The sequence below is a fragment of the Hippocampus comes genome, unplaced genomic scaffold (assembly GCF_001891065.2).
Source record: "Hippocampus comes isolate QL1 unplaced genomic scaffold, H_comes_QL1_v1.1 scaffold13, whole genome shotgun sequence".
Taxonomy (NCBI): domain Eukaryota; kingdom Metazoa; phylum Chordata; class Actinopteri; order Syngnathiformes; family Syngnathidae; genus Hippocampus; species Hippocampus comes.
In genome coordinates this window covers 411,900-424,605 of record NW_017805532.1, presented here as the reverse complement: position 1 = coordinate 424,605, position 12,706 = coordinate 411,900, and the positions used below count along the sequence as shown (strand labels likewise).

Genomic DNA, 12,706 nt, shown 5'->3' with positions numbered 1-12,706 from the left:
ACATCAACGAAAATCAGATTAAAACAAAAACAATCAAAATGACACATACACATTGATAAGTACAAATTAATGCTCTTGTGCTTATCCCTAAAGTTTTTTTTAATATCTCCATCAAAAAGCCAAATACAAAATAAAAAGTTGTATGTTTTTTTCAAATGAAAGTTGCATATATTTTTACAAATCTTTTTTCAACAAAATACATATTTTCAACAAAATACATATTTTTCAAAACAATTACAGTATATTTTTAACGAAAAATATATTTTTCTCCCAAATATCTTTTTCAACTAAAACTATATACTATTATTTATTACAATTATTTCAACAGTTCAAAGTTCAACAAAATGTTTCTCTTATTTTCAGCTTAATTCTATGTGAAAAAAAGAGACATTTTTACCAATGGAAGCTTTTGTTAAAGATTCAAGATTCAAGATATCCTTTATTTGTCCCACATTGGGGAAATTTACAGTCTACAGCAGCAAGATTGTGGGTAGAAAGAAGAAAGAAGAAACATACAGTATTTTTCAACAAAAAAATTCAACATTTCGTTTCATGTTTTTCAACAGAAATAAGTTGTAATTCTTCAACAAACGTTTACCCCCCCCACCCCCCGAACAGAAAAAGTCTCTTTAAAAAAAGTTCACACATTCAACAAACAACACAAAAACAAAAAGGTTCATTTATTGAGTTTTACGAAGGCTATTGTGTTTTAGGTGTCTTCAGGGAGAGGCTTCTCTTGGTATCGCCCGTCTTGTCATAAGTTTCAACATCAGGGCCCAACAAAAACACAGATGCAAATACGCACCAGGAATGAATTAAGACAATGCATGTTTTCCAATGCAAGGCACTCCCACCAATGGATTTCCAGGTGGTGGCAGAAAAATGTATACAATAGAACACAAAAAAAGACTTGATGAATATGCTGCAGCCTTTCATTCTGCTAATTTGCTTGCATTGTAAAAAAAAAAAAAAAAAAAAAAATGTGTAGTCCATCGGGGAAAACTGGAAGCATCATTAATCTTCATCACTGCTCCACGCGTCCTGGAACGCGGGGTTCACTGACAACTTCACTGTGGCATGCTGTAAAATGACACAAAGCTCAATATCCCCTGTGTAATAATTCTACTTATACATTCTTAAAAAAAATTGCAAACAAATATTGTCAAACTTTTTTCACCAAGTTTACCCCAAAAATGACGGAGCATTCCAAATCCCAGCATAATGACCAACATTAAAATATAAGAGTGTAGTGGGCCCAAAGCTGCGGTTAGACCAAAAGACAGTTGAGAGGTTCTGTAGTTTGCACGGTCAGGCGCGAATGCATGCCGGGCAACGTGGATGAAGCGTTTAAAGTGAAAAATGTAATTGTTCACCCATTCCAATTGGGCTTGCCAATGAGAACTGTTCGTGGCGTCATCAGTATTGAGAATGTATTGACTACGTCAACATGGAAGAGCAGCACAAGCACAAACAGGCACACACTGTGTGGTGAAATAAAATGTCATTGTGTATTGTTTGTGAGCAACCACTTTCCAATACCTCCTGGGACTGAGCCTAAAAATAGCAGACTTGGAGAATGGGGAGTGAGGAAGTTGTGGTGAGTGTATTGACTTGTTTACAGCAGTTGAACTGACAACCAAGTTAGCAATTAACAGCCCACGTAATACAATCACCGCTCACCAGATTGACTAGCGACATACAAATGACATTTCTTTTTTTCTGTTGGAGGACAAGGAGCAGCCCCTGCTCAACCCACGTGCTAACAAACCTCCCCCCACCCCCCCCAAACAGGACGAGACACGCGGGGCGATGCGCTACTTCGTGTTCGATCTCAACCTACATGAGTATTCCTCAAAAGGGAGTCCGTTTTTTTTTTGTTTTTTTTTAAATGCTATCATATACCGCTGGAACAGTATGCACAATTTAAATATGAACACTGTGCATAGGTATCGCGGGGAAAAAAACAGAAAATAAAGTGTCAATTAGAATATATTGCACCTGTAAGTTCAATTAAAAAATGAACCTCAATAACGTATAGACAACAAACAATTCTCAAAGATTAAATATTCATGTATTGTATTGAAAACTTCAATGCAACTGAATTGTACTTTACAAATCTATTGCACTGGATTAACAAACAAAAAAAAATTGGAGCCACTGTAACATGATACACAGTTTGAACATTTCATTCAGTGCATTCCTGAATAACTGCATTGCGCATTAGAACTTTGTTGCTAACCAAAACAGCAGCATCGAAGCTCAGGTGGGATTTCAGATGAAATGCCAAGTGACCGTCCTTTTTGTCCGTGCATCGCGAAGAAGTGAGAGCATTTATGGTTTGATGTGTGCTTCTAGCTTAGGGGATGAATGGTTTGGTTTCCACACAATATTCAGGCTAGTGCTGAGCTACATAGCCTTGATGCATGAACGGATATTTTGAGGCAATCGCAACAGATGTGATTGACTGAATGACAGTGACATGACGTGGATGAATGAGAATATTCGCAGGCACTCAACAATGTTGTGTGCGTCCATCTTTATGGTCCAAGAAGCCAGGTTGTTTATTTGTTTCGGGTTATCTGCCTTCTTGCAGTTTTGCTATTTTTTCTTCTCTATAGTGTGGTTGTGGTATGTAGTATGGTTTAATGCTTTTAAAAATAATTGTACAAACGAAGGCCTCTCCCATCCGCAGTTGACTAAGTAAATGCATCCGTTTGCTAATAATAATGGATTATGATGGACTGCAGGGAATTGATGAAGACTTTCAATCGTAGGCAGCCTTCTGAGTGCAATTGTAACTATTTGGCTTGTCATCAAAGGTTCCTGGCAGAACATTGTTAAAACTGTTGCGAACAAGGCTGACTGAGACTGCCTGGAGTGGAAGAGGTTGTTTAGCAAGCCTGAGCTGGTACATGCTGAGGCCGAAACTTGTCATGACGCTCTGGGAAGCTAAGAAGAGCGATTGCGGTTTAACTGGAAACCTTGACTGTCGTTGGATTTTGTTCCTGACAATAAAATAGAATGCGGTGATGCAAGTGTGCCCGGTGTGTGCAGTAAAGAACTGTGTGACCTTGTTTTACATTCCTGGCATGATGAGCAAATAATGTCATCATGTTAAGACAAAAAATAGACCAAAGTCATTTACTTACATTGGTCATGACTATTGCATGCAAGTGATGACTCATCATGTCTGGCGGAAATCCATTTTTCTATTCATAATTTAAAAAGTCTTGTTACCTGATCTGACTCTTCCTCCACATCTGGGCCGCGCAAGACCGGAACCCACGCCAGGATGTTCCCATCTTTACCTGCGCTGTACAACTCCTATATGATAGGAAAAGACACCAAATGAGTGAGTGACTTTTGTTGTGATATGGACACAAAAAAATGTACGAAATCTAAAGTGCAATTTTTTGAAGAAAACATTCCTTGCTGTATATATCATGATTTTCTTTTTTTGTTTGTAATTTTATTCTCAGTCATGTATTCATTTTCTAAATTTAAAACAAAAAAATGACAAGAATATATCAAATGTAAACTTACCATTATGTAGTGAATTTTTTAAATAAAAATTGGAACGAGGCAATTGAAAAGTATTAAATAAATATGACTTCTTTGTTGTTTTTGTTTTCAGAAAATAATGACGTGTGAAGTGATACTTGGTAATTGAACCCAAACAAAGTTACAAAGAATGAAAATGGTTTAAAAAAAATGAAAAAGACCTCCAGGTAGTCGTATATTTTTATGGAAAAAAAAAAAAACACCATGCATTCTGGACGTCATTATTTTATTTTGGTGTAGTTTCCTCATCTTCATTTCGTGGGAGGATTTTTGGATGAATACCTGACCATCATTTTAAAAACAAAACAAATCCAGGTAGACATAGTGGGAGTAAGAAGCAAAGGGATCATGGACACCACAGATCGCCATTTCAGCAGGGGTGGCTTATTTCCCGCGAATCACAAGTGACAAGCGGCTTGACTGCATTCTCATCGCAAAGTACAAACAAAACACTTGCATGACACAATGCACCGGGGGTGGTGTGGGATGTTCATCCTTGACTTGTGCAATGCGTTCTCTTCTCTCACACGTACGCTCAAACGTCAATCAGGAGCAATCGTGGATGAGACAATATTACTCAATCTGGCGCGTCTCACCTGGTGATCCGGGTGGAACTCGCAGCAGTCCACGTTGTTGTAGTGACCACGCAGCATGGTGACCAGCTCGCCCGTGTGGAGGCCGTACACGGCCACTGAGCTACCGCATGGCACGAACACAAATTCCGGACTGCAGCCCTGCGAGACCGTGAACTGACGCCTCTTGCGGCTCTCGTTGCTCACCTTCCCATAGTTCACCTGAGGGGGAAACGGTGAAGACTACGTTTATACTAAAACCTGATAGAAGACTAGGGGCGAAAAAACAAGCAATTGTGACACGAGTTTTTTTTTTCCATTGATTAATCAAACAATGAGCAGCGTTGAAGGTATAGGTTCATTTTCGGATTTGGTTTGTGCCTGTCAAGACTACATTTTACACTAGTTGGTATATCCTTAAGGGCGGCCGGTGGTGGACTGGTTAGCGCGTCAGTCTCACAGTGCAGAGGTGCGGGGTTCGATACCTGCTCCGGCCTTTCTGTGTGGAGTTTGCATGTTCTCCCCGTGCCTGTGTGGGCTTTCTTTGGGTACTCCGGTTGCCTCTCACATTTCAAAAACGTGTGTGACAAGCTCATGGAACACTCGAAATTGTCCCTGAGGTGTGAGCGCGTGCGTGGATGGCTGTTCATCTCTGTGTGCCCTGCGATTGGCTGGCAACCGGTTCAGGGTGTAACCCGCCAACTTCCTGAAGATCCCCCCCCCACGACCCTTGTGAGGACAAGCGGATCGCAAAATGGATGGATGGATGGTATATCCTTAGAATGGGCAATGGGGGGGCGGCCACAATTTTTCATCAGTTACTCGGGGACCACAAAGGACTGCACACTTCCTGACCAGATGACTGACCGGATGAAATACGTGCATTGCTCATCCCTGGTATAACCAATACAAAAAACAGGAAATAAATATGACTTCTTTGTTGTTTTTGTTTTCAGAAAATAATGACGTGTGAAGTGATACTTGGTAATTGAACCCAAACAAAGTTACAAAGAATGAAAATGGTTTAAAAAAAATGAAAAAGACCTCCAGGTAGTCGTATATTTTTATGGAAAAAAAAAAAAAACACCATGCATTCTGGACGTCATTATTTTATTTTGGTGTAGTTTCCTCATCTTCATTTCGTGGGAGGATTTTTGGATGAATACCTGACCATCATTTTAAAAACAAAACAAATCCAGGTAGACATAGTGGGAGTAAGAAGCAAAGGGATCCATGGACACCACAGATCGCCATTTCAGCAGGGGTGGCTTATTTCCCGCGAATCACAAGTGACAAGCGGCTTGACTGCATTCTCATCGCAAAGTACAAACAAAACACTTGCATGACACAATGCACCGGGGGTGGTGTGGGATGTTCATCCTTGACTTGTGCAATGCGTTCTCTTCTCTCACACGTACGCTCAAACGTCAATCAGGAGCAATCGTGGATGAGACAATATTACTCAATCTGGCGCGTCTCACCTGGTGATCCGGGTGGAACTCGCAGCAGTCCACGTTGTTGTAGTGACCACGCAGCATGGTGACCAGCTCGCCCGTGTGGAGGCCGTACACGGCCACTGAGCTACCGCATGGCACGAACACAAATTCCGGACTGCAGCCCTGCGAGACCGTGAACTGACGCCTCTTGCGGCTCTCGTTGCTCACCTTCCCATAGTTCACCTGAGGGGGAAACGGTGAAGACTACGTTTATACTAAAACCTGATAGAAGACTAGGGGCGAAAAAACAAGCAATTGTGACACGAGTTTTTTTTTTCCATTGATTAATCAAACAATGAGTAGCGTTGAAGGTATAGGTTCATTTTCGGATTTGGTTTGTGCCTGTCAAGACTACATTTTACACTAGTTGGTATATCCTTAAGGGCGGCCGGTGGTGGACTGGTTAGCGCGTCAGTCTCACAGTGCAGAGGTGCGGGGTTCGATACCTGCTCCGGCCTTTCTGTGTGGAGTTTGCATGTTCTCCCCGTGCCTGTGTGGGCTTTCTTTGGGTACTCCGGTTGCCTCTCACATTTCAAAAACGTGTGTGACAAGCTCATGGAACACTCGAAATTGTCCCTGAGGTGTGAGCGCGTGCGTGGATGGCTGTTCATCTCTGTGTGCCCTGCGATTGGCTGGCAACCGGTTCAGGGTGTAACCCGCCTACTTCCTGAAGATCCCCCCCCCACGACCCTTGTGAGGACAAGCGGATCGCAAAATGGATGGATGGATGGTATATCCTTAGAATGGGCAATGGGGGGGCGGCCACAATTTTTCATCAGTTACTCGGGGACCACAAAGGACTGCACACTTCCTGACCAGATGACTGACCGGATGAAATACGTGCATTGCTCATCCCTGGTATAACCAATACAAAAAACAGGCTGATGTCTCCATTGTTGATTAAAAACAAACACGTCTCTGCATAATCAATTAAGAGGCCGAGCCCAAAAAACAGCCATCGCTACTAAAATGGGATGTTTGTGAAATGCGCTAAGTAGTTCTTCTTCAACTGTGCCGGGCCAATTTCCACAGCTCAACCTATGAGCCAGCTCAGGTCTGTTGCTGTGTGTTCCCACGAGGAAAGATTCTCTACTCCTTAGCAACTGCTGCTCAGTTCAGTCAAGATGGAAATTCGAAGGGGAATGCATTAAGAGCTCAGGGCAATGTCACAGTTTCCCCAGGCTTTAGTTTAGACGATGATGTCATGATGCCACCAGGTAAATAAGTCAACAACAGGTTATGCAAAACACACGCCACAGTCCTCAGTAACATACCAGGGTGTTTTCCCCTGTGGCGCTGTTCCACAATCGCATGCGGTCATCGGTCCCAGACGTGATGAGGTAAAGGCCATCGCTTGTGAAGCACAAGCCGTTCACTCTGCCGTTGTGGGCCGTGTTTACTGGGTAGTGACAAGAAACAATTATCCAGGCCATAACAATCCAGTTTCAATCAAGGCAAATGGATCCGTTTTTTTTTCTTCTTGTTTTCAATATTGAAGTGTAGGGTACAAAAGAATGTCAATAAAGAAGATGTCAAGTGTACCTGCCTCAGAAGCAGCTTTTGACTTGTCACTGTTGTGCTGGTCCAGCGTCAAGAGGCAACCTGACGCCCGACGCACGTCCCACACTCTCACTTTGCTGTCAGCACTTGGGGAGACAAATCACCACTGCTTGTTTTATTCCATAACAGCTATTTCACAAGATAAATACAATGGTACTTTTAACTTCTGAGTTTAATTTTGTCCCATGACCAAGCTCGGAACTCAATTTACTCGCAAACCAATTTTCTCTGTTGAAATGCCACTCATACCTCCAGCCTCCCCCCAAAAAACAAATTTAGCATCGTATAGTTGCCATCGTACAGTTTGAGCCCGTAATGAATGAATGATGACTTTACAATTTTTTCCTATGGGGGACAAAAATGTTAAATAAGATAAGTTAAATACAGTATTACAAACAGCTCTCAGTGCAACTGCACGCCACTAAAAACGCACTCACAAGAATAAACATTTGTTAAAACCCATGCGCCTTTTACACTGTCAATCACAAGTGAACATAATTCTGTTTGTAAAGGAGAAATTGGGCAAGCGTACCGATTGTTGACTTTATTTGTTACTTCACTGCGTGTGGGGATTCAACTCGCAGCCAAATTAAATATCACAAAGGCGTCACCGCGTGCCTCTTCTGTGCCAGTTGTTTTCAAAATCACTTACAGTCCAAAGGGAGAGCAGTGCATGGGTCCCGCTGGATTAATTAGCAGGTCTAATGAAGCATAAAACAGGTGGGGGGCCGCATCTACCATATGTTTTAGTGACACGTCTACTGGTAGTGCTCGGGATGTGCCGCCATCATCTTTGACTCCAGGCCGCCATGTGGCCAGATGGCCGGGGAGGGGAATGACAAGAAGAGCCGGCGGAATGATCCGGTGCCTGTTATTTCTCTCTTTGATGGGTCTCTGTGGGAGAATTAGACTCTCCGGATGCTTCCTAAGGTACACCGGCACAATATAACAAGACCCGGTACAAGAGCAGTCTCAATGATCTGATTTTCATGCGTAGTTTTGATATCGAATGCTCGCGTAAATGCTCCATAGCGGTATTCACTCGACCTGACGCCAAGCTTCAATTCTCGGTGCGTGTCGTACTCCATGATGTTGTAAAAAGTAACTTGTCAAAGTAATACTAGTTTAGATGTAATATATTTGTATATAAAGAGCTCGTGGCGGATGGGGCTCGAGTGCAATGGTTGCCTGAGTGGAAATGAGACAAGAGGTGTGCTTGTTGCATTGCCAACAGAGTGAAAAACAGCAAACGCTCCTCTGGGGGGAAAACGTGACAAACAAAACCAAACGAGGAGACAATTTCTCTGAGGTGGGCTGGCACCGTTTGTGCTGATAATTATTGCAGTCTACAGTGCTCCCTGCGGTTTGACGTTCCCTGGTACTCTCAGAAGTTGAGGAAATCCTCAAGGCCCCTCGTTTATTGAGACACGGTCATTGAACAATGGGTGTATTATTGCGGTCTTATTTTATAGTGGCGGAAGTCGCAGAGTGATGTTCTTGTGAAGATGGATGTCTTACTTAGCAACGTGGTAAATGTGAGAAACTGATTAAAATTGATCAAGACTACCTTCGTAAAGACAGAAATTTGCTCACAGCTTTGAGATGTGATTTGAAGTACCAGTAGATTGTAAATGGTGCCTACCTGGCGGTGGCTAGAATATGTTCGTATCTGGGTGACCATCGCACAGACAAGACCTCCGCTCGGTGACCTGAGATGGGAATAATGTTAATTTTTATCACCTGCATGTGTATAGCATTAGAATACTTATTAATTGAAAGATCATGGATTTTTTTTTTCTATTTTTAGTTGTTCAATTCAAAATGTGAAAACATTAGATAGATAACACTACTCAGAATCAAATGGGGTTATGTCATCATTTTGAAACATTATTGTAGTTTCCAGGTAACAACCCCCCGCCACCCTCCCAAAAAAAACCAACAACACAAATTCAATCTTAAATCAATCATCAATCTTAAATGCTTCAGATCATCCAACCAATTTTCAATATCTCCCAAAGACAACCAAATTAAATATGAACTGCACTTTCTCAACCATTCACTGGCCAGATGCATACTTATTATACTTACAACTAGGTAGGTGTAATAAGTATGCAGCAATATGAGAAGTCGGGAAGGGTGCAAGTAATTTTTCACAGCACTGTACATTATAGGAGTGTGTTTGTGGTCCAGAACACTAACCCTGCAAGACTTGGATCTTTGAACCGGAATTCAGGTCACATAGCTGTACTTTAGGATCTTTGGTGCCAACTAAAATAAGATAAAGACAAACACAAAGTACAATAAAAAAAAAAACATTCAGACAAGACAAAAAGATGGTTAGGCAGAGTTCTACAAGGGAAGGGTGGAGGAGAAAAGCTCCGAAACTGGACTCCCAGGTTCTCAGAAACAAGGTGTGGCAAATCACAATACTGATAACAACAGCTAAGAAGACGAGTGCAAGAAATGCACTCGACAAGCGAGTTATTGCACATTACAGCATGTGAAATTCTGCTAAAATACAAAGATATCAAATTAAAACTGCTGACTGGCTTTTTGGAGGGGGCTGATTCAAAGGTGACTTGTTCTAGATCAACAAACAGGCGCCACACAGAGAAAGTTTTCTTTTTTTTCTTTTTCTTTCCCTCGGAAGCACCTGTGTGACTACAACAGCTGGTATGGGTAACCTGTTGTTCCTGCTCGGTGATGTGGTGGTGCAACACATACACCTCTCACATCACACATCTCTCTGCACTCAAAGTCTGGTCTATAGGCATGTGATCTGAGATAAAATGAGGAAAAGTGAAAGGGTGGAGATCGGTGTCTGCAGATGGTGGGGGATATACAACTCGACATTCCTTTTGAAAAGTATCTGCTCATTCTGCGAAGCTTTTATCAGCAATTGCATGGCGAGCGAATGCATACCTGCGATGAGACTGTGCTTCCTGGCGATGGGCGACAGGTGGTGGCTGTAGACGGTGTCCTCAAACTCAAACACTTCAGCAGGCTAGGGTAAACCAAGACAAAATGGGTGTTAAAAAAAAAAAAAACACGCTTAGGCTAAACTCATACAGTTTCGCTACTACTGTAATTGCTATATTTAAAATTAAAGATGACTTCCTGTGCCACAAATATGACAAGTATGTTGGAACTCATAGTAATATCCCATTTCTTCCAGCTAGCTCACCTACTTTTAATTTCAGATCGTCACATTGATGTGTCAGATGTCAGACTGGTTCATGATACAAGACATAATTACAATGTTGCCGACACACACACACTTTGTTTTAAATTAAATTCCATTCTGAAAGTCATTGAGTTGTTACATTGGGTTTTTGGGCCTACTGCCTGCCTCACAGTTCTGAGGTCGAATCTCAGCTCCTGTGTGGAATTTGGATGTTCCATCTGTGGTTGTCTGGGTTTCAATGGCTATTCCGGCATCCTCCCCCAATCCAAGAACTAAACTGTCCATAAGTGTGAATGTGAGCACGAGAGTGAATGCCTCATATGTCTATATGTGCATATAGACATATGAGGCATTCACTCTCGTGCTCACATTCACACTTATGGACAGTTTAGTTGGCTGGTAACCAGTTCAGGGTATACCCCATCTCTCGCCCAAAGTCAGGTGGGATAGGCTACAGCTCACCTGTGACTCTAATGAAGACAAGTAGTAAATTGATGGATCAAGTATCAAGTATCAAGTCAAGTATCAAGTACAACTTTATTGTCAAATGTACAGCACAGATGAAATTTCCTCCCTCTTAAACAGACAACAAGAGGAGCCGCTGCGGGTGCCCGCGCCGCCATCAAAAGAACACTTAACATAAAATGACAAAATTATACAACACAACACATAAAACAGACAGTCGTGCCATCTTAACCACTTTTCCTCCATTCACTTTGTTGTTTGAAACAATAATAGATGATAGAGGAGCGAATCAAAGTGTCCTTTTCACCAGTGGCTCAAAGACGTCATGCTGAAATGTGCACACGTCTGCTACAAGCTAAGCTTGAAAGCAACAAGAAGTTGTAGCATCCATTAACGAAAAAGAGATTAGCTCTCTTCTCCTGTCCCATGTAAATCTGCTTCAATTCCAAGCCGCGGCTCCCAGTTTAGGGCAACCGATTATTACACAGCTTCAGCAATAACTCACTGTGTCACATGTGTACAGCATTAAGCTGGTGTCGAAGTGACGTATGTTACCTTAAGAGTCTCCGTGTCCCACACCTTCATCGTCTTGTCAAAGGAACTGGATACAAACATGCCAGTGTCATAAGGATACCACTGGACCGTTTCTACGCTGAATTTGTGGGCATACTTGCTGGATCTGCATTTAATGACATGGAAAAATTGCTCATTTTACGAATAATTTGGGATTTAACTGTCAGAGAAGTTAAATGAAGAAGTGAAGGCTCACCTGCCGATGGTGGAGACTGCCTTGCAGGTGTACTGCGGTTTCCCACTGAAGTTCTCCAGGTCATAGATGACAATCACTCCATCGGCACCTCCAGACAACATGCTAAACAACGCACACGTAAGACCACTGTCAATTTGAATCAAATATCATTCAAATAGATTGTACAGTGAACCGCTGTCCAATTGAGAATCATCTTAAGCAAATTCATCAGGTCACATTTTATCCCCTGGAAGTTAATTAACAATATTTGCTGAAAGTATGTAAAAAAACACGAATTGGTGAGTTTTTCAGTCAATAAACGGGGATAGATTCCACTGGGGGAAAACGAGAACTGTGACTCTGCAGAGGATTGCTCCAGTTCATCGGAAAGAAAGGTGAACATGTGACTCACTATTTGCCTTCAATTACTTCAATATCAACAGTATTGACACCATTGGCGTGGATTCTGTCCATATCTCTGTCTGCATTCAACTGTAGGCTCAGTACCCTTTTAAGATGCATAAAGAGGGAGAATAACACCGTTAGTCAATAAAAGCGAACGATAGTTCTTGAAGTAGCATAGATCTAGTAATATGGCATGTATTACCTTCTCGTCGCCTCCACGCGTCTGAGTCGCAGAGGGTCATCCAGACCGGCCCTCCTCGCTGCCAAGTAACCCAACATTGTTTCAAAATAATATAATAGGGGGTAATATTTGTGAATATACAAGATTTATCCGACGCCAACAAAAGAGCTGGCATGCTATCGGTAGTAATGTAGGGATTTTCTACAATTACATTCCGCACATTATAGCTCATCGTACACATATACAACAATAAAATCTACGATAGAATATATCGTGCGTTCTTAATAAAGCGGATTGCTTTTAATTTCTTTTCCAGGACAATACATGACGCCATCTTCAAAAGATAGGAACACTTCCGGTAACAAATGAGCTGATTGGTTCAGCAAATCCGATTTGTGACCAATCGGAATGGGTGTTGTTCAGTATTTGCCCGCCTCTGCTGCAAATTCGGTTTGTCGAAGGGACGAGTTGAAGACAGGTGGCCAAACATTTCGTGGCAAACCGCCATTAAACTCTCGAAGAAGAAAAAGAAGA

At 42.0% G+C, this 12,706-nt stretch overlaps 1 protein-coding gene across 1 annotated transcript; it reads right to left on the bottom strand.

Moving 5' to 3' along the window:
• Positions 1–508: 508 nt before the first annotated feature.
• On the bottom strand, positions 509–12,663 carry ercc8 (excision repair cross-complementation group 8). The gene is made up of 12 exons (XM_019878030.1): positions 12,194–12,663; positions 11,999–12,094; positions 11,608–11,709; positions 11,394–11,517; positions 10,112–10,193; positions 9,389–9,457; positions 8,832–8,898; positions 7,172–7,275; positions 6,904–7,028; positions 5,615–5,812; positions 3,238–3,324; positions 509–1,080 (listed from the first exon to the last, which is right to left on the bottom strand). Exons 1-12 carry the CDS (start codon positions 12,268–12,270, stop codon positions 1,015–1,017), a joined length of 1,197 nt encoding a protein of 398 aa, XP_019733589.1. The 5' UTR covers positions 12,271–12,663; the 3' UTR covers positions 509–1,014.
• Positions 12,664–12,706: the final 43 nt, after the last annotated feature.